General features: G+C 42.2%; 2 protein-coding genes across 43 annotated transcripts in view; one reads left to right on the plus strand and one right to left on the minus strand.

The window, feature by feature from the left end:
- On the minus strand, positions 1-12,358 carry CBX3 (chromobox 3). 11 transcript variants are annotated; one of them, XM_075143554.1, is made up of 7 exons: positions 11,979-12,250; positions 9,352-9,402; positions 8,744-8,851; positions 5,361-5,503; positions 3,685-3,850; positions 2,200-2,294; positions 1-644 (listed from the first exon to the last, which is right to left on the minus strand). In XM_075143554.1, the coding sequence occupies exons 2-7, from the start codon at positions 9,373-9,375 to the stop codon at positions 518-520; spliced, it is 663 nt and encodes a 220-aa protein (XP_074999655.1). In that variant the 5' UTR covers positions 9,376-9,402; positions 11,979-12,250; the 3' UTR covers positions 1-517. The 11 variants fall into 11 exon arrangements, with proteins under 11 accessions (XP_074999655.1, XP_074999644.1, XP_074999648.1 ...); XM_075143543.1 differs by lacking the exons at positions 9,352-9,402; positions 11,979-12,250 and adding exons at positions 7,393-7,518; positions 11,065-11,152 and having other exon boundaries at positions 8,783-8,851; XM_075143547.1 differs by lacking the exon at positions 8,744-8,851.
- The window catches only part of HNRNPA2B1 (heterogeneous nuclear ribonucleoprotein A2/B1), a 17,673-nt gene continuing 6,765 nt past the window's right edge, over positions 11,253-22,160 (plus strand). For 5 of the 32 annotated variants that reach the window (XR_012672645.1, XR_012672641.1, XR_012672643.1 and 2 more), the window contains exons 1-9: positions 13,025-13,415; positions 16,932-17,042; positions 17,960-18,106; positions 19,632-19,842; positions 20,180-20,281; positions 20,371-20,460; positions 20,991-21,053; positions 21,512-21,631; positions 21,894-22,016. Coding sequence is in view for 18 of the 32 variants with exons in the window: in XM_075143524.1 (XP_074999625.1) it covers positions 13,251-13,415; positions 16,932-17,042; positions 17,960-18,106; positions 19,632-19,842; positions 20,180-20,281; positions 20,371-20,460; positions 20,991-21,053; positions 21,512-21,631; positions 21,894-22,016 (1,132 nt within the window). In the remaining 14 variants the exon portion in view is untranslated. Of the gene's footprint in view, positions 11,455-12,633; positions 12,973-13,022; positions 13,416-14,168; positions 14,379-16,931; positions 17,043-17,959; positions 18,107-19,631; positions 19,843-20,179; positions 20,282-20,370; positions 20,461-20,990; positions 21,054-21,511; positions 21,632-21,893; positions 22,017-22,160 lie in introns of those variants that run through there. The other 27 variants (XR_012672649.1, XR_012672648.1, XM_075143530.1 and 24 more) reach the window with 17 other exon arrangements.

The following is a 22,160-nucleotide window of genomic DNA, read 5'->3' on the forward strand; positions in this document are numbered from 1 at the left end:
TAAAGGAAGAATATAAAACTATTTTATTGACCACTGTTCACCAGTATTTACAATAAAGTAAACAATATACAGTCTGATAACATTCAAATTACTACAAAGTTAGTTTTCACCTGGTCTTCTTGGGACCAAGTGATCCCAAATACTAAAAAGAATGATTCTACAGTTTTAAAGGGCTAGGTTTGGGTAAAGAAGATACATGCACATCAATAGTATAGAAGACTACAAAACATCTGTGAGTTTGTTTAGACATTCATTATGATTCTGTAATAACTATGGAAGTTTATGAATGTTTTATAAAAGCTTTTACCTAATATGGAGGAAGTAGTAGTATCAAATGCTCTCTTGTGATAAATGAAACAAGTTGCAGAAAGCTTTTATTTACTTGCTGTTGATGCAAAACATACTACTTCAAAAAAATATCAAATTTGATTCTTGTTAGAACGTATGCTTCTCACATTGCTAATAAATCAAATTTCAGGTTTTAATATTCATATATATAAAAAAGCAATGCAAACAATTATTGTGCTTCATCTTCTGGGCATGAATGCCAAGTTAGTCGCTCTTCATAAAAAGCGATTACGATCTGAGGACACTTCACGTTAGCTTCTTTGGCCAGGACCAGATCTGCCTCATCAGAGTCTTTCCTGATGTAGAAGAAAGTGGGATTTAAGAAAATGCATAATCATTAATTCAGTAAATTTAGCAGCTCTTGATAGGTCGTAAGTTCTGAAAAGAATGTCAGCTAGAAATCAGTTTTCAGTATACTCTTCACTATAGCGACCAATCATTTCCATGCTAACGGCAAGATTTCACAGCTGTACTTTCCTTCCCTTCCCGTGTTTTTTTCTGTTTGAAAGGAAAATGCTATTCAAATGGAACCATTTATAGTTACCTATTGCCGTATGTAATGAAAGAAGTAACACTTTGCTAATTTTGTCTTTTACAGCATAATCAAAACTTCAAAGTGAGACTTAAAAAATCAATAGCATCAGTCTTAAGAGGCGATACTTACATCCAAATTGTATTTGCTGTTTATGCAAGTAACTTGCTGTATTTCGTACTGCTATTCTTGATGCTGACTTGGGGTAATAAAACAAACTTTCCAGTCTCACATGCTTCAGATTCCATTTTAAAGCATATGCTGCCTTTACAAGTCAGTTTTGTGCATACATATTCATATTTATGTTTGTTGCCTACAATAATGAAAAACTAATCAACTGCAACTGAACTAAATAAAAAAAAAAGCTTCTTTTTGTACATTTCCTTTGTGTTTGATTTTGCCAATTATCACTAGAAATTCAAATAGTCACGATCTGTATTTTGCAACTCGTCTAAGTTTCGCATAAAATTTATAGAGAATTTGAAAAGGAATCTTCCAAAGCACTAATCTTCAGCAGTCCAGGCACATCACATGACAAATCATTTCTCTGGAGACCACTCAGTTTGACTCCATTCAGAAAATTATGCCCTTCTCAAAGGCTGTGGAAAGCTATCATTCTTCTCATCCTACCACCATAAGAAATTTGACCCCCAGCAAATGTTAATTCAATCTCTTGTATTCTCAACACTGGAGAAAAAAATTTAATTTTATCCTACTTGTTCACTGAGGAGACACAAGAAGTCTTCCGTCAACACTGTAGCTAATGAAGCTGGTCTCCCTCCCAACAATGCAAACTCCCCCCATCACTCTCCTCTCTTAGAAGCCCATAACAATAAACCTCTCCTTCATATTGTTTGTTCTTCAGTCTCAACCTCAGCTTCCTCCACTAGTTCCTTCCACTTCTCTATCCACTTGGTTGCACACAGAACAGCTGGCACTACGGTTGGTTAAAAGGTTGGCTATCCAGCAGCCAGCTTCTGCTTATTGAAACATGTAAAGCTGGAGTTCTGCCTGCTGTTGCCTCAGCAAGAACACTACTGGGATCCAGCTTTTCCATACAAATACCAATTTTCCCACATTTTATCAGGATTTACCTTTCAAATTTCTACTTCTGTAAAACTGAACCAATAGAACCTAAGGTTATTTTGGTTTTGGAAGAAAGAGGGAAGAAGTACTAACTGATTATACAAGCTTTGTTTTTCTAAGAATACAAGGTTAATAAGGAGATCACCTTACTCCTGAAATGAAGTTCTCATTAGCCTAAGTGCAACTGCCTGCCCTCCCTTAATATGGACCAGAACTGTGGATGCAAGACTTACCATTTCATGAGGAACATAAGCTCTCCACTGCTATCCGTAGCCCCAATTATCCGCTCAGGATCAAGACCCCTTGCAAATCCTCTTGGTTTATCAACCTATTGAGTAAGTTAGAAGATTGTTATCTAGTTTAAGATAAAATTCTTTTTTGGCATTAGAGCTAGATACATGCATTCTCTTGTGTGTGTGTATATATATATATCAGAACAAAGAAATATAGCCTTACATAATTATAAAAGCTATAATTACATATAATTGTCTGAAGATGACATTAATTTTATTTTTTCATGACTGATCTTCAGGCCAAGTCATTTAGATGTAGAGTAACAACGAAGGAATTTTACATCAATGCTTCTAGCATTTATTTCTGAAAACTCAATAGATGAAACAAGCGATCTAAAAATCCTTATAGTAGATAAACAAACAAGCATGGCCAATAAAAGCAACAAAAGAGGCAAAGCAAAAATGCACTCCTGGAAGTGGGAAAAACACATCCTTTTCAGCAAAACAACAGACTTGGGTTGGCTTAAGCCAACAGTGAAACTGCACCCTTGGGGAATACCTCAACCCTTCTTGGCTCACCGAGATCGCACTGGCGGTAAGGAATATCATGACAATTTCCTGTATTGGTTCCTCTAGTTTCACAATATTCTTTTTGAGACAGTGGTCACTACTGTACCAGATGAAGACACACAATTGACTTTATACAGAAACTAAAATATTCTTTGTATTATTCATCAACTATTCTTTCTGATGCCTTCCAACTTTTTTGACAATAACCACACATCCAACAGCTGTCTTCAGTAAACCACTGACATTGCCAACCAGTTTCATTTCAAATTGCTAGTTTGAAAGTTTACAGAGAAAAATGTCAACTATTGAGCACATTATGGTATGTGCATTATTTTGTACTTATCAGCACTAAATTTGTCATGTTGTTCGTTCATTTAAGTTGTAGGAGAAACCCAGACCTTTAAGAAAAGGTAGGCTTTCTTCAGTCACCCTTTCTACTCCCTCTCCACCATCATGTCTGGTCCTAATCTAAGTAACTACCTGGTCTTCACATTTTGCCATCTTGCCACTCACCTATTTAAAATCATATACTAAATATGAAAGCCAAAACAGAACTTCATCTTTGTTCTATTCATGAACCTTTTGCTCTAATACAAACTGACGACTTCATATCATTCATAAATAACTCTTAACCAGTCTTACTTTCAATTATTCTGTAAGCATCACGGGACAATGCAAGAACTTTTAATCATCACATCAATCAATCATCTTTTACCCACCACTTGGATAGTCTCATTAACCACCATGAATGACTATCCTTTTCAAACCACAGTTCCAGGTGCTGTGTGATTTTTACAGTTTTAAACTCATGTTTGGTCTCATTCTCAAAGTCACAACAGGATTTTGGGGAAGAGGATGGAGAGGTAGGGAAGAGACACAGGAAAAACAAAGCTTAGCACACGAACGTATACTTACAGAATCACGCTTTTTCTTTGATTTACTATCGTCAGATTCACTGTCTGACAAAGATTTTCTTTTGGCACCATCTGTTTTTTCTTTACCAGCTTTCTGAGAGTTCAGAAAAGCTTCGATTAGTTCTGGACAATCTAAGTTTTCTTCAGGTTCCCATGTGTTGTCAGCACTGAAACACAGACACATTTATGTAAAACTAGGAAAAGAAGAGAAGTGTAAAACTAGCCAGACAGCTCACCTTAAGCAAGTTATTTTTTTTTCTCATTACATAAGGCAGGTCTCTAAAACCTAAGGATGCTTATCTTGCCATCTTTAGTAACCTTCATGTACTGCATTTGATGACTGAAAGAAGTATGTTCTGCTATTGTTGAAAAACAATGTTCTTAAACTGGAGATACAGAATAAGCAGCTCTATTAACTCCTATGATCTGGGTGGGATCATAGGAGTTAAAACAAGCAATCCCCACCCTACCAAAAACCTACCTGCCCATTTAAACTGACTCCCTTCCTTGGTTCCTCTAAAGACTGTCCATGCAAACAAACCATATGATATGAGCGCTAAGACTTACAGAGAACAGAACGTACACAACACTCACTACAGTGTAAGCTTCTATATATGAGGAATGATCTCAAAAGTTGTCTCCGAGCACTGAGATCAACTATACCTTATGTTCCAGTGAGTGTGCATTTTGTTAACTAAAATTTTAAGTAGTCCATGAATGTTCCCTACAACAACTAAGTACCTCGTCAGAAGTCCTCATGCACAAATACTGCCACAGCGCTACTGCACAAGCAGGATGCCTACGAATTATTTTCAGTTACTAAAACATATTTTTACAACTTCAAATCAGACCCTCGAATACTAAACACATTGTGTTTTGCATTTAGGCACTTATCAGTATACAAATTTCAGGTGCTAGAATGCAGAATGTTTCAAAGCAATCACTTTGGGAGGTATGCAACAATAATATGACTGCGTACGTAACTACTTATGTTCAAATGCTAAGTGCATCACCTTTTTTCAGCTAGTAAAGCAGTCTGCCGGAAAGTGACACAGGAGGGAGGAAGGAGGCACAACTATGTGCCTTCTTTAACAATCAACTTTTTAAGTCCACTGTAAGGTTTTCTTGTGCTTCCGTAAGTCCTGGGAAAGAGACTCAAAAGATACCTTTCGGGTATGCCTAATGAAGGCAACCGTGCCACAGAATTCCTTATGCAAATTCATCTAATTTGAGAGCAGTTCAGAAAAGTGAATAATAAGCAAACTATTTGCTTCAAATTCATCACTTCAGAGCTGCCTACGGTTTAAAGCCCTGCAAAATTTCTTACTCAGAAATTCATTCCACCACATATATAAATGTAACAGCTGTCAGTCTAGCTTACCTTGATAGATACTGACACAAGCTAAATCAAAGAACAGGGTAAAAGAACTAATTAGATCACTAAGGACTTGGTAAAAGTCTTGGAACATTTTATGTAGCACAAACACTAAGCTACGTATCTTCTATTTTATTTTCATACTTGACCGCCCCACTTGAATATGCATTTATGGATGTCCTTCCCTTGCGGTTCTTTAAAAATGTATCCCCATGATCCAATTCCCTCTCTGTATAGTTATTTCAAATAAATGGTTAATATTTAGCATTCTATCAGAAAAAAAATAATAGCTAATGCCTTACTCTGTAAATCCTTTCCACTTCAAGTAGTATTCCACCTTTCCATTTACAACACGTCTGTCCAGGACTTTCTCCACAACAAATTCTTCAGGCTCTGCCTCTTCAACTTTTTTACCTTTGCCATTCTGTTTCTTTCCCATTTTGTGCTACAAAAGAAATTCAGAACGACATTATTCATTCTTTTGCTTTACACAGTTATTTCACTGGCCAAATCCAACTTCGCTCAGTAAACAGCAAAGAATCATGTACTTATTCACACTAAAGCCAGAAGCTCAGACTCCTTTTACGTTAGTGCATGTGGTCAGGTAACCTGAGCAAGACATGTTAATGTTTTGGGTTTTTTCAGTTGCTTAATGAGATACCCAACACCAGTTTTTAAAAAGGTGAAATATTTTTGTCCATAGACTCAGTGCCTCCACTCCCCTTATGAATTTAATTCTCAGTGCTACATGCTCAAAATTTTATAAAGCTTCTAAAAGTTAACTCTATGCCTGTGAAAAGGCAGAGAGCAAGGAACAGCGTAAGGCAGAAGTAAAGAAAATAAGGGAACTGTGAAAATGCATAAAATAGAAAAGGGATGCTACTCAAAAAAAGGTGGTTACTATCTTGTCCAAAAAAAGGAGAAGCTGATGGGAGCAAAGTTTATGATGTATTGCTACAATAAGCAAAATACTTAGCAATAACCCGTAACTATTGAACAGGATGCATGCTAGGAGCATTCCATTACTGCAGTCCCTTGTCATTCTTAGCCACGCACCGATGTAACTTACATTCAAGCAGATGTCACAAAGGTGCAAAAATTTAAGACAGCTACACTTAAGAACAGCACTTAACAAGTAAATGAAATTTTGCTAACTTAAAAAACTTTATAAGTGTTTTAAGTTTACATTTGATACTTCAAATAATATTCTTTAAGTTCTTAAAATAAATATTACATCCACATCATCCTCAAGGCATTCCCAGTTTAATAAGGCACAATTAAATAGTGATAGAAGGACACATTTCAGAATTTCCTTGTTTGTAATCTTAAAAAGGTTGGAACAAGCATATCACGTTGTCATATTACATTTCTGGAGCACTAGCAGACCAAAAGCAGTTTGCTTGCCATTTTGGACCGCACCTTATAAGGAAATTGTTGAAGTGGCAGCCATAAACTAATGGGAGCAGTATTGAGCTCCTAAAACATATAGTCATGCAGCACCCTAAATCAAAGTGGACAGAACTAATTCCTCACTAATGCACTTCCTATAGAACAGAAAACAGACAAGCAAAAATCACAGAGCACTTCTATTGCTTGATGGCCTTTCTCTAGTCCTCTCTAGAATTAATGCGGGTTAGTTTGAGAATACTGCAAAGCAATTTTGAAACTGTCAAATTTCTAGACTTCATAGAATTTTGTCTTGACATGGTGAAAGGTAAAAAAAAGTATCTGTTAGACACAAGAAAAACGGTCTTCTTTTTGTAAACTGAAGATTTGAAGCCAATTCTTTCTTTCCAAAGCCCCGTCTTTGTGCCCCTTATTTTTCATAATTAATTTTTCCCTCCCTCCCCAAAACAGCTTTACTCTGGTTAGCAACCCATAAATTGAAGGTGCAAACAATGAAGACCAGGAAAAGTTTCAAGTTTCTCTTTCAAACAGCAAGTTTCTGTATATGATTATATCTCATGTGACATTTGTTTTGATTTGGAAGCATAGAAGAGAGATTATCTAAAACAGAGCATGTATTTCCAATTAGATTTTAACTGCCTGCATATCCCAGGTGTATTTTGACCACAGCATTCATGTCTGAAAAGTGTCAACTTAAGCACACCGGCTTTTTTTGCCTCCACAGGAAAAAGAACGTAAGACTCAAATTGAAGGAAAATAAAAACATGAAGATGTCCAACTCTTCTATGAAGGCAGCTTCTTTCAAGAAATGGAAGTGTGAAAAAGAGAAACAGGTAGAGATGAGGAAAACAAACAAACAAAAAAAGGAGGGAAAAAAACCCCAAAAGACACAGACTCACTGTACCATAGTAATAACATTATAATTACTGGTGATGAGGCAAGCAGGCTACAAGTGGGGAACATCTCCATCTGTGTTCTCCGTTGGACTAAAAGTCTTTGATTCAATGGAAGATTGTTTTCTGGTACTCTTTTCGGCTTCACTAATTCTTGTCACTAAAGATAAACGTTTTGGATTTCTGTATCAAAGCAACAATTTTTTTTACTTTCTAAGAAATCTTAAGTATCTATATAATCTTCCACAGAAGAAAACGAATGTCATGAAGGTCTGTATTTTCTTCTTGAAGTGCAGTCAGAAATAATAAAATCGAGAGCATGTTGCTTTCTGTTTTAAATATTAGAGATCTAATTAGGTCTTGTGTGCATCAGCACTGCTTTCCAAACTCTTGAGCCCTTCCAACCTATTAAAATAATAGTTGAGTGCAGAGCCTGCAGAAATACTGAACATTTGTTAAAAACCTGTACATTCTGAGATTACACAAGCCAATGTAAATCTTGGCCCACAAGTGAATGTGGTACCTGACTGAAGTGAAAGGGTACTAAATGTCCACTAGACCCCTGAAGCTGCCTTCTCTAAGGTTGCGTATCGTAAGCTGTAACTTGGGCATTTGACCACTGAATGCTCATCTACGACTCGTTTCCCTTTCTGCATTCAGAAGTCACGTATGACAGATGCAGATGCTCTCCAGTGGATAATCACTCTTTCTTTGAGGGGCAAGATTAAAACACTGATGTGACACTGTGGTGAAGGGTTTTAACACACAAGAGGTAACAAAACCGGAATTATAGTTCCAGAGCTACGCTATCCCTTAACACGTTTAGGTTTTGCATACAAATACATAACAAAGCAGAATTAGTTATGGTTCCCATGGGAACCATAACTGATTTTCCTGACCTGTGCAGCAAAATTCTCAACAACATCAAAAGATTAAAAATACTGCATTCACGGTTTCTTTCCTCTTCCTGAGGCACCCCCTCCCCAGGCTGGCTAACTCCTTCTCTTACTCAAATTAGGGAGAAATGGGCAATCAATTACTAACAGAAAGTTCAGACATTCACCTTGGTGAAATCTTTTAAAATAGTTTGTTATCATACAATATAAAGGAAGCACTCCATTGCACTTCTAAGCCAGTAGTTAATACAAGTTTTTAATATATCTCGACCTGGGTCAACCAGTAATCATTTAAGTAAATTTAAGAACAGGCCTTTTAAGCGCGTTATAAATCAGTTGCTCTGCTACCCAAATTTTGAATTGTACAGGTGTATTTTTGCTTACTTCCCCGCCTCAACCTCAGATGCATCTCATACTATACTTTTTCAGTTCTGTCTTTCACAAAACTATATATCATTATTAGTTGAATGGTAACCAGCAACCAACTGCCCTTAGAAGTTCGTATTTTAATGTCAAGCAAAGCTTTACAGGACTTGAGATCCATGAATGCATCATTAAAACGGTCCAGGAGGGGTTGACATCTGATAATCTCTGCTCCTATGAAATTCAAAGAAACTGTTATTTGTTAAAAATCATATCAAAAGGCATCTTAACTACGCCACATCATTTCCCAATAATGTTATTTTTCATCTGTAAAGACTGCCTTTTCTCAGACAATTAGTTTTCCCCAAATACACTGGGAGAAATTAAATGAATACATGATTTGGATTTTATTTTTTACATATATGATGAATTACATGGTGTGCTGAAAGGAGGCTAAAAAAATCCTTAGTGTTTTCTACTGTAGGACAGATGAAATAGTGCAGAGTCCTTTAAATTTTTTTTTCCCAACAAGTCTCTTTAGAAATGGCAGATTTATTAAAGCCAAAGACAATGTCCTTTCTAGTAGCCTTACTTTCTGGATCTGAAATTTTGGTCAGAATAATGCTGGGGAGGGGAGATGTGGATGTATCTTTTAAATGGAGATGCCAAGTTATAAGTTTGAAGAAAAATATGTTGATTAAATCCTTATATACTTTAGGTGTGCATGAACTTACCAATGTAGTTTTATTGGAGGCCATTTTTATTGCAGACTTGCAGAGCTTTTACTAGAAAAATGCATGACAATTAAAAGGAAGTTTACATTACTCAAAGAAAGGCATCCCAATACAAGCATGGTCCTTGTTCCAACCCCCATGTATTCACTGCATATAACATTTCTAATATGGATTAAATCCAGAACAAAAAGTAGGTTACTACTTTGTCCGGCATAACCCAGTAACGCACCAATATGCTAGCCAGGATAAACGATACTGACAAAGTGGTATACAGGATTGAAAAAAGGTTTTTCCCAAGGCCTTCTAAGGCACAAAGATGTTTCTAGGGAAAAGGGGGAGGACCATCAGGGATGCTTATTTCTTAAACCCAACAGAACAGGAGTTCAGATTCTAGCAGTTAATTGAGATATACCTAGGTATATTAACTGCGAATCTGGTGGGGAGCAGCTACATATCTGCGATGTAATAATGAGTCGCCCGTTACTCTTACATGGTAGTAAATGCTTATAAACAGCAAATATTTATCTTAATGCAACTATAACGTTGCCTTCTGATCCTCAAGTTTGCAAGAGTTAAGGTCCTAGAGCAATATTAACTCAGCTAAGCTGTACAAACTACATATTTAACCTACGCAAGTGATGCTGAACACAACTCATCCCCTTTTCCATGTCATTTCTCATACCGGCCACCTCCTTAGGCGCGTATTGTCCCCGCCCCACCGCAAACTATAGAACTGTTAGAATTCCCCATATGCTTGGGCAAGGCAAAAGAGAAAGTCCTTCAAGGCCAGAAAACCCTCGGACTCAGCAATCCCGCCCAATTCCCCCCGGACACGGGAGGTGGATTTTGGCAGTCCCACGGGCGGTGGGGTAGGTGAGGTGGGAGGAGGGCAGGGACTAGGGCCCCAGCGCAGCGGGGCTTGTCTCGTCCCCGTTTGAAAGGCAGGAGGAAGGGGAAAAGAAACAACAATAACAGTAATAATAAAAACCCCGTGCCACCCCCACCAGAAAATGAAGGCAGCCCCGCGGAGGCCTGCTGGGGGAGGCTGCGCCTCGGGCCTGCGGTGGGCGCACGTGAGGCCGGCTGGGACGCCCCGGGCGAGCTAACGGGCCCGCCCCGGGCGGCGCGGGGCCGGCCCGCCGCCCCACAGCGAGGGCCGGGGGAGGGGGCCCGCCGCTCCCGCCCCGGGCGGCCGCCGCCCGGCGGGCCTCTGTGCGCCGCGCCCCCGCCGCCGGGGCCCCTTCCACTCCGCCTCCCCCACCCCGCCACGTTTCCCCCGGGCCCGGCACACACCGCCGCCCCCCGGAGCAGGGACGCCCGGTGGCGGAGGCCGTCCCTCGGCGGTGGCGAACTGGCTTTGTCTCCCGAGCGCGTCCGCCGCCGCGCGGGTGCCGCTGCCCCCGCCCCCCGGCGCAGCCCTCCTTCCCCGCGGCAAAGCCCGCTCGCTCCGGGGTCCTCCTCCCTCTCTCCCGCGCGGGCCGGGAGGCGCCGTGCAAGCGACGGGGCCGCGGCCCCCCGGCAGCCCTGCTCCGCCCGTTACCCCCCGCCGCCAAGGAAGCGGCGGCGTATTGACCGGGGGGGGGGGGAGAGGCGAGCGGGCTGCGCCCCGCATCTCCCCGCGGCGGCCCGCAAGCAAGGCCCGCGCCGCGGGGCGCAGAGGGAAGGGGAGTCGGCTGGAGCGAGAGAAAGAGGGAGAGAGAGAAGGATACAGACTTCAATGGTGCCCAGCCGCTCGGGTCTCCCGTCTCCTCCTCGCTCTCGCCCTGCGCGCACTGAGCAGCGGCGGCAACAGCGACATCTGAGGGGGGTTGAGGCGGGGGGTGGGGGAAGGGAGGGAGGGGGTGGGGAGCGGCTGGGCGGCGGCGCGGCGCGGCGCAGGGCGGGCGCGGCGGCTGGCGGGGCTGGGCTGGCCGAGCACTGCGCGCCGGCGGCTGACGGGGCAGAGCGCACGACGCCGCCTACGCGCGAGCTGCAACCTCCTACCGTCGTCGCCGCCAGCACAGGAGGGGGGCCAAGACGTCTCTCCAACGGGGGGCTAGCGCAGGACCGCGTCAGGCGTCCAAAAGAAGGAAGATGCCTCGCGGCGACAGAGAAAGCGACTGGGTGAGCCGGGGGCGGCGGGCGGGGGAACGGGCCCGCGGCGCCCGGTAACTGCAGCCGCCATGATGGCCGCCGCCATGAGGGCGCGTTGGGCCGGAGCGGACGCCGCCCGCCGCGGAGCGAGGCCCTCAGTCGGTGCGGGAGGGCGGCCCCGGCGAGCCCCGGGAGCGGGGAGAGCGGGGAGGGCGGGCAGGGAGCGCCGGGGTGGGTTTGAAGCTCGTTGTGGCGTGGCCGAGGGGGCCGTTTGGAGCGCGGCCATTTCCCGCGTTGCGGCGGGGAGGCCTAGACGTTAGCGGCGGCGCGGGGGGGAGAGGGAAGGAGGATTGGAAAGCACCGGGGGGGGATCTCGAAAACTCTTTTATTAGTGGGGGAAGGGGTCCGAGTCGGCTGGGGAGGCTTCGCCGCGGGTGGAGCCGCGGTGGCTTTCCCCGGGAGCTGGGGCGGGGGGGTGGGGGGAAGAAGAGGGGGCGGGAAGAAAGGAGCAGCTCCAGCGCCATTTCCCTGGTGCGCGGGGCGGCAGCACTCACCCTTTGTCGCGGTGCGTGCGGGGCCGATGAAGAGCGAAAAGGGGAGGGAGGGGAGGAAGGAAGGAAGAACGGAGCGCCGAAGCGGGCGCCGCGCCCGATGTCGGCGGTGCGGGGTAGAGCAGAGCAGGCTGCGGCGAAGTCCGCCTCCCTCCGCTAGCTCCCCGGCCCCCGCGATGTGTCGGCGCTGGCGCCAAAATCTGGGTAGTTATCACTTCCTTCTGCCCGGGCGGAGGGGGAAGGGGCCAACAACAACAGGGGGAGATTTCGGGGGTGCGCTTCGCTCTGCTCCCGCCCGCTCCCTGCCACAGGTGGCCGCGGGGAGGGCAACGCGGGTGGGGGGGGCGCGATGCGAGGCCGCCTTCGGCTAATTATAACCCCTCGGTTTGAGCCTTCGGGGCCGTTCGGCAATTTCCGGAAAAAAAAAGCGACACGGTTCCAGTCGTGATCGGGGCCGTTTCGGCTCCGCTCGGGGACGTATTGCGCGTCTCTTCCGTTGTCGGAAATTGCCGAACGGGCTGGATAGTCGATGACTGCTGCGTCTTTTTCTCCGGAAATTGCCGAGCAGGTTCCGAGCGCCATTCTTGTCTGCTTCGGCAAATTCCGGAAATTGCCGAAGCGAGTCGAATGGGCTTCCATTCCCCTTTCGGCTTTTTCCGGCGACTGTCGAAGCGGATAAGCTCGACGACGACGGCTCCTTCGGCTCATTTCGGAGACAGCCATTACTAACGGAGTTGATGACTTTTTATTACGTGATAAAAACACGTAGGGGTGTTACAGAGATCTGCTGCCCCTTTGGAGATATTTAAGCTCCAGATTCAAGCCTTTTTTTTTTTAAAAAAAAAAACCTAAAACCTCGGAAGCGAGCCTGGGCTGGAGAAGGAGGGCGCTAGCACTACGTGGAGCTGAATTTCAAATTACGTAACAGTTAAGGCAGCCATTACCGACCAGTTGTACGGTAGTCTCAAGCAGGAATACGTAAACCATGAAGAATATGGTACGTGAAAAAGGAAAATTCAGAGTTTGCTTTTGAGGAGGGTGGCACGTTTGGTTATGCGTACGGAGTGAATTTTTCCGGGTCTGGGCATTACGAGTGGCGTTGAGCCCCTGTCCGCGCGGGTCTGGGTGCCGCTGCTGGCTGCCGGTCGGCGCGCCGCGGGTAGGGGGCTGGATGTCTTTCCGCAGAGGAAGCGTTAGTGGGGAGGAAGGTTCTGGAAGCGGCGGTTGGGGCTGGTGCGCAGCCGAGAGAGGAGGCGGAAGCTGCGGTAGCCGTGCATGGCGGGTGGCGAGTTCTTAAATCACTTGACGTACTCGTTAGCCGAGCTGCCGTTAAGGTGGCGCTGGAGGAGGGGGACGCGCGGCCATGGAGGTCAGTCAGTGGGCGATCCGGGGAGTCGCCTTTGCCCTGCGAGGTGCTGGCCGGCCGGGGTGGCGCTGATAGTAATGGCGGTAGCGAGGGGGAGGGGTAAAATGGCGGCGCTGAGCTTCGCTTGTGCGTGTGGCTGTGAGGCTCACTCCGAGGATGAGAAAGTGGGTGAGGCGGGAGGGCAGGCAGCTGTAGTCGTCTAGTATCTGCGGGGGCGGAAAGCAGCGCTTGCAAGCTCTTCCTGGTACCGTGTGTGTAGGTGCACGCTAGTAGCGGTTTGCAGCACTTGTTTTCTGTTTAGCCCGAGGACGCGGGTGGTGTTTATCTTTTTTTTTTTTTTTTTTTTTTTTTCCATCTGGGGTCGGTGCTTCCAGAAGTTCTTTCCTTCCCGCCGCATCGCTGTCCCTGGAGGCGACGGCTGCTTCTGGGCGCCATTTTCCCCTTCTAGCTGCGGGGGCCCCTGTTTTCCTGATATCCGCCACATGGCGGAGCCGGCACGGTAACCGCTTCACTCCTGATAACAGCAGGCTGTGGGGGTGGGGGAAGGGGGAGAACCAGGCTGTTGGATTGCAAAGCCCTGTAGAACCCCTATATAGGGGCTAACGGGGCGCTTGGAGGGGGAGGTGGGGAGAGAGAGCAGTGTCTTTCTAGTTTGCGACCAGTAAACCCAGCTTTGCTTTTGGCAGGCCTGGCCATAGTAGTTCAGAGATCCCACTCGCTTGTCTCTGTTAACCGTTTTTGTTACTGTTAACTCTGCAGAAGCGTGCAGTCAGCTTGGAGTATTTGTGCACATATTATTGCTATATGAAACACATTTCCTTGCTCTGATGATGAAATTTCCAGCAAAGGCTATGCATTTTCCAGTCCTTTGAAGTGTTGCTTTAAGCCTGTGAAGGAAGGCTTAAGATAAGCACTAATGAAGAGTCTACAGAGTTCATAAAGATTTCCTCTTGCACTCCGTTCTTGCCACAGAGTTTGCTATGGAAATCTTGAAAGAGGTTTTTCTTCCAGCTTTTATATTGTGGGCCTTGGCGGGGGTGAGTTGTGTGTGTGGGGGGGGGGTTATTTTTACCAAATGAGGATTTTCATTAAGGTTCTGAGAGGGACTGGAGTGATAATATTTTTTACCATACGCTTTACAGCTTCAGCATAAACTTCTGATGGTCAGAGCTCTCTGGACCCTGGTGGGAGCTTAATGCTAGACTAACCAGAGCTTCTTAAAACTGACACATTTAAGACAAATAGTCTCTCTACATCCAGAGGCTGTGCATGTATTAGTGGAACAACATGTTTATGATATTTTCACACAGTGCTTTTAATTGAAGAACTGCTAGTGAATTTTGTTATTGCTGTGTCCTGATGTGTGTGGTGCCTAGATGTTGTTTTTGGTAGGGCATGTACTGCGTGATACTTAATATACGTGATTGATTACAGTTTCTAAGAATTCATACATCTGTAAAGTGCGTTATTATTCTGTTTAATGTTTATTACTAATGTGTGGTATATGTTTGTCCTTTAAAAAAGAAATGCAGTTGTTAAAAATGGTAGATTCTATTCTTTCCTTGAAATTCATTTACTTGTTTATAACTGTTTTCAAAGGTAAAGCTAACACTTACTGGAAAAATCCTACCTGCCTACAAAATTTGCTCGATTCTCATATTTTTATAAGAATATAAACGTGCATCATTAGATGCATGACAATCAGTTATATAGGAAAAAGTGTCTTATGGGCCTGTGAAACTGTAGCAAGTAGTCCTGAATTTTCAAGCAGCAGAACTGAAGTAATTGGAAGGGAGGATTTTTTTGGCAGTATCGTTGCTTAAAATGATTTCTCTCCTAGCCTACTGAAATTATAAATGATAGTATGACTTGCAGCATAGTCCAAGTCTGGTGTGCAGTATCCTTTCCTTTATTCCTTTTAAGAGATGAGGTGAAAGGAAACTTGACATAACACGGGTTTGCTGCTTTTAAACTCTTGTGTCTAATTTTGCTTGTCTGTACAAGGAGGATACAGTGCTTAGCTTCCTCTGTGTTTCTTAGAAGAAAAAAATATTAGATTCAACAGCAGATTCCAAGTGAAACTGATTCAGTACTACCTACAGTAATTGTCTTCCTGTTACATGCATCTAGATCCAGGCCTGCCTTGGACAACCTCAGAAAACATGTTGGTCTACATGCAGATTGGCTTAATACTTCTAAAAGCATTTGTGCACCGAACTATTTTGCTTATTTTCCAAATCTCATTGGTTGTCCTAATATCCTTTTTACATTTATCTTAATATGCAGTGCATAGTTGGTCATGTTGTATTTGTCAGTTATAGCTAACTATGCGATGTTTTGGGTTGTTTAAAAAACAACCACCACCCTAAAGAAAACACCAAAGCAAACACCCAAGCAGATTTTCTTGTTTTTTAAAATTAGTTAACAGTATAAAGCTGAAGTAATTACTGCATTTGAGTTCTCTTGTCCCTAGCAGGACAGTTCTCTTTTAAAGAACATTCTGAAATCTTAACTTTCGTGAAAGGGGACTACTTTTTAGTGCGTTTTTTTAATTGTTGCTGTTTGACATCTGAAATTACAAAATGTATGATCTAGTGATGCTATTGTGTGTAGAAAATGACAATTATGATGCCTGCTTAGCATAAAAAGTTAGTATAAAAGTGTTTTTAACTGGCAGAGGTTGGAAGGTTGTCCTTCCTGCTTTGGTATAATACCACATACAAAATAGTAAATGAAATACCTTATTATTGGTCCTGGGTTTTTTTAACGATGTACTTGTCATCACAGCAGAAATTTCTGCTGAACAAGTGCAGTGATAATTTCCCTGGAAGGTACAAAGGAACAAGGAACAAAGTCTTACTGAAAGCATAATTTATATTAGTGGATACATATACGAATATGTATTATTCACATTTCCATTTTAAAGGGAATACACTGAATTTTGATACTGCTGCTGTTGAGGGTGGATGTGTTTACCAGTGATTCCAACGGTGCAAGATCCCAGATTGGTTTTACGGATGATCCGGCTTTCATTCGTTTTAATAGTTAATAAGAAAATATGAATTGGTGACCCATTTAGAACATGTTTAGCTGTATCTTCTTTTTTTTTTTTTTTAATGCCTTGGATAAATAGCATGATAGTATTCATGTACAACAGTTTGAGCCAGAACGGTTTGTAAAAATAAATGCCATCTGGAATAGAATCAGACAGTATAAATGAATCATGTTATCTGTCATGAGAACTTCTGGTTTTGTTTTTCTTTTCCTTTTCTTTAAAAAGCATCTCCTGAAGATCTTTTAGAGGACTATTCTGGAAGTCTCTGTGGTCCCTTGTTCTTAATATTTGGAGGAAGAGATGGGAAGAAGCACATTATTAAAATGTATACCGTAAAAGTGGACCCATAGAACTGCATAAATTGCTTAATTTCTTGAATAGTGGTAGAACATTTAGAAGACCCAAGCCTAACTTTGAAAAATACATGTTACGGAAAGTTTTTGACACTCAAGAAAATCTTACTTAGTGTCTAATTATGCTGATGCGGAGGAGGGTATTGTTAATTATATTCATGTAATCTTCTTTTCTGTGGTAGAGGGAAAAGGAGCAGTTCCGCAAACTGTTTATTGGTGGCTTAAGCTTTGAAACAACAGAGGAAAGCTTGAGGAGTTACTATGAGCAATGGGGAAAGCTTACAGACTGTGTGGTAAGTTTGGCATACAAATGCACAGTGATGGCATAGAATGTTTAGAAATTGTAAAAGTGAGGAGTTTGTTTTCTGGATAGCTTAATGAAAAGATGGAATATTAAATTTTCTTAAGTGTTGGTTGATTTATACATAATTCAGTCCATTGAAGCTATGCACAGACTTTCCTTGCAAACTCTGTTGATAGAGTTAGGGAGCATTCACAGTCTGTTTCCTGTAAAATCTCCCAGATTTTAGATTATCTCTAATCACTGATTTCAATAGTTTAAAATTAACTTGGGTGTCATTGGCTGAAGTGCGTTAGGGAGTGCTTACACAGAGCACTGTTACATCTACGTGATTAGTAACCTTTGGCAGAAGGCAGATGATACAGTCAGCAGCCTCAGTAAAGCTGGAAAAGGATGTCTTTCTGTGTGATGTTTTCATAGAATCATTTAGCTTGGAAAAGACCCTTAAGATCATTGAGTCCAACCGTAAACCTGACACGGCCAAGTCCACCACTAAAGCATGCCCCTAAGCGCCATGTCTACTTGTCTTTTAAAATCAAGTTCCTCCACTGAATTTGTTTTGGGAGCAGTAAATACATCTTTCATAACCCAAATTTAAAGTCTGTGGTTTTCAGAAAGCTTGAAAGAAATTGTATGTTTGATTTTTTGAGAAAACAAACATAAGTATAAACGTACATCTCTGACATAGCAGCATTTCTGAGTTACAGGTAGAGTCTTAGAGGATAACAATGGTTTGAATTTCTGTGATGCCAAGCAGTGCTGTTCATGTACTTAATCAGCATAGCCTGCTACTTTATTATAATTGTGTTTCGAAATCAAATCAAGGAAAATGCAAATTAAGTTTACATGTTTTCTCCCAATGTTGTTATGAGACAGGTAGAAGTGATTTAAACGGGTGTTTTTTTTCAGGTAATGAGGGATCCTGCAAGCAAAAGATCAAGGGGGTTTGGTTTTGTAACATTCTCCTCCATGGCTGAAGTTGATGCAGCCATGGCTGCAAGACCTCACACGATTGATGGAAGGGTGGTTGAGCCTAAGAGAGCTGTGGCTAGAGAGGTAAGTATGGCTTTGAAAGCAGATACTTTTCATGCTTTGATACAGGAATCTGTTTTGGTCGGATGGTTATGCTTTGTTCGTGTTTGAAATTGCCTGGGTTTAAATTCTCTAGTTAAAAGGCCATAGTTGCGGCACTATTTCCCACGCTTTTGGTCTGTTAAATGACACTGTTACATAAATGTCTATTATTACAGTGAATTATTAAGTTACTCTGGTTGTAGAAACATGTCCGCAAGGAACGCAACTGGGGTCTGAAAGTGTTGTTAGCAAAAACATGTTGAATGCCTGTAATTATGCAAATTCCGAACTAACTCTTCTCTGCAGTGGTTACTGTAACTAAACCTCAAATTAATAAACTCCTGTCAATCTCTTCCTGACTCTATTCCAAGATGTTTTTGGGTGTTTCTAAAAGGTATGTAACTGAAGCGACTAAAAATAGAGAATGTAGTAGGGAAACTCTTCTTTTTTTTCTGCTGGTGGTGTACAAAGTTATCTTAGGACTACTCTGGTTTTAGCCCCAGGCGTATTTGGTTTTAAACTCAGGGTACAAATTACGTGTGTGCACAGGAATGCAGTGCACCTTTAAACTTTTCAGCCAGGTTACTGTGGCACAGAGGTACTTGAGGAGCAAGTGCAGATTCTAGGTGACTTCTGTTTACCATGTTGTGGGAGTCTGGGAGGGTTTACCAGTTTAAGGTTGGACCCAGGTGTTTAATGCATTTGGACTGATGAACTGGAATTGAATGAGCATCCCAGAGGTCAAGGGAAATGGAAATAGTAACCACTGGTATGCCACTGGTAACCATTAGCTATCCCAGTTTTCTTTCCATTCCCTGCAGAATGCAGGGTTGGTTAGCATTTGGGAAAAGATAATTAAAGCAGCATACGTGCATACTGTTTATACACACAAAGCTATTGCTAAGCTTTAGGGATAAGTCATTCCTGCCTAGTGTAGCAGCTTGGATATCATGCTCGAAGTGTAAAAACAACCCATGAATGTGAGGAGTTGTCTTAATATTTGAATAGGTGTTAAAATGCATAGCTGTGGATTTGCTGAGGTTGGAGGACCTTTGCTGTGGATACGAGTGAAATGTGGTTTTCACTGCTGTTGGGGAAATGGGCAGAGGAAGCTGACGCATCTTAGTTTCAGTTACAAAAATTGTGCTCTAGTTTAAGTTATTCAATACTTGCAGTTCTTTCAAACAGTTGATGTTATGTTTTCTCTAAATATGTTTAAAGGCTTTTTATTTACTTTTATGCATTTCGTAGCACTTTTATCTGTATCTTTTTCAGTGCTTTTAAGGCTTTGACATAAAAGAGGGAGGAAAAACCTCTAAATTACCCCATGTTACTTCCCTCCCAAAAGGCTCCCCAAGCAAGGTTGCAGGGACGTGCATCATAAGAGGGCTACCTCAAGTGCTTGAAAAAATCTTAGTTTATCAGTATTCCATTCCTGAAATCCTGGCAAATTAGTGATTTGTGAAATTGTTTCTTTTTGTAGTAATTTAAAGGATTCTTTCAACAGGAATCTGGAAAACCTGGTGCTCATGTTACTGTGAAAAAACTGTTTGTTGGTGGTATTAAAGAGGACACTGAAGAACACCACCTTCGTGACTACTTTGAGGAATATGGAAAAATCGACACTATTGAAATCATTACTGACAGACAGTCTGGTAAAAAGAGAGGGTTTGGATTTGTTACATTTGATGACCATGATCCTGTGGATAAAATTGTATGTAAGTAAGCTTCATTTCACACTCTTAATTTGATAGCATTAATCCTTGCAGTCATGGTAATTGTGTAAAGCTAAACTTAAACTAAAGAGATAATGGGATTAGTTATGTGCATGAATATCTCCTACATCGTAGTTTTGGTGAATTATGTGGGAACGTGTATTTTAAGTAAGTACTGGCTTCTTTGCTTAAAAATCGCATGGCGTTTTGGTTTTTTTAAATGATATGGAATATGCATGGATTAATTTGGAAATTACTTCATTTTTGGAAGCCTGATACTCTTACTTGTTGCCAGATCAGTACTTAAATGCTGATGGTATCTTATTTGATGTGGTTACAGTGCAGAAGTATCACACCATCAATGGCCATAACGCAGAAGTAAGGAAAGCTCTCTCTAGACAGGAAATGCAAGAAGTGCAAAATTCTAGAAGTGGGAGAGGAGGTATGTACAAGTAACTGTTAATGATTTGTGGTTGATTTTTGTGTTCACTTTCCATGATCTCGCTGCTTATAAATGTAAAACTGTTACAGGGAACTTCGGTTTTGGTGATGCACGTGGAGGTGGTGGCAACTTTGGTCCAGGCCCTGGCAGCAATTTCAGAGGGGGAGCCGGTAAGACAGGCATGTTTGTAGCATTTTTTTTTTCCTTATTTATACTGTCTTTCTGGTTCTGGGTAACTTTGTAAGCTACTGCTGTTTAATTTAAATGCAGCTGTAGCAGTTAGAGAATTTTTGGGAAAAATAACTTGCAAACCTCTTCCTGTAGTACACAAACTGATTATGTGGCTATTCAGTAAAATGAAATAATTTTTTTTAAAAGGGTTTTATTAAAAGCCAAAATTAACCTAACCTTAATAATTTTGTTAAGGAATTCAGGGATTTCTGCTCTGTAATTCTATGCAGTGCTTGCCTGACCTTTACAGTGGAAGGGCTATGCCCAAAATTAAAACTGGGTACCTTACAAATGCAAGAAAATGGAAGATGTAGAGCAATGATTGGATGTGTTATTTCACATATAGTTTTCTAAATTCAAGTGTACGTGTACTTAATCAATAATCTCTGAGATTTGGTCCTTAAGGTCATAGGGGTTTGAGAATTCAGTTAGTTTGCTACAGGTGAATTGAAATACTTCGGGTTTTTTTCTCCAACAGATGGATATGGAAGTGGCCGCGGATTTGGTGATGGGTATAACGGATATGGTGGAGGACCTGGAGGTTAGTTTACTTTTTTGGTGGTGGTGGTTGTTTTTCTGTCATTCAGAAACATTTTTACGTTCACTTACTATTTGTATAAAACTTACATTAATTGCCAAAGCCATTTTGTTGGCCTTAAGAAGCACACATGGCTGTTGGCTCATGTTAACCATACAATTTACCAAATAAAGGTTTATTTCATGGACAACCATGCCCTTTTCTTTTCTTTAAATTTCCTGAAAAATCAAGATTTTAATTAAGCCTTTTAATTGAGGCTTTTAGGCAGTCTGACTGGTGGGTTTTGGTCACAATTCGGTTAGCGTGGGAATTGGTATGTGCCTTTAAAAATAGTGTTCATAGAAACTTCTTTACAGAAGAAGTTTCTTCCCCCGTAGACTTCTAAATAGAAAAATAGCGTCTGTAGAATTTGGTTGCCTTCTACACTGAAAAGTTTATTTTAAAGGATTGTATTGTCATAGGTGGCAACTTCGGTGGCAGTCCTGGTTACGGAGGAGGAAGAGGAGGATATGGTGGAGGAGGACCTGGATATGGCAACCAGGGTGGGGGCTATGGAGGTGGTTATGACAACTATGGAGGAGGTAACCTACTGGCTTGAAATGACTAAGCATTTCAGTTGTAAATCGGTGCAAGTAGTTTGAGACTTGAGGGGGGAGATTGTAAATGTCTAAGGAAGCTCTTTTTTTCCAAATAGTATGAAATAGTACGAAAAAGCAGTTTGTTTCATACACTGCTGGAATACCTGTGTGATTTGTACTTTATTTAAAATTCTAATAACGAGATAACTTTGTGAGTGCCATATGCGTTTTAGCTCATTTCTCCACCTTTGTATTGATAATGCAGGCAATTATGGAAGTGGAAACTATAATGATTTTGGAAACTACAACCAACAACCTTCAAATTACGGTCCAATGAAGAGTGGAAATTTTGGTGGCAGCAGGAACATGGGGGGACCATATGGTGGAGGTATTGCATATGTCCTGACGTGCCTTGGAGCCAAACAGTGGGTGGGCTTTAGTCTTTTGGGGAGGTGGAAGGGAAGATAGGACAAGGGGTAACTGTTTTGAACTAAAAGAGGGTTGATTAAGATTAGATATAAGGAAGACATTC

This window comes from Calonectris borealis, chromosome 2 (genome assembly GCF_964195595.1).
Source record: "Calonectris borealis chromosome 2, bCalBor7.hap1.2, whole genome shotgun sequence".
Classification (NCBI taxonomy): Eukaryota; Metazoa; Chordata; class Aves; order Procellariiformes; family Procellariidae; genus Calonectris; species Calonectris borealis.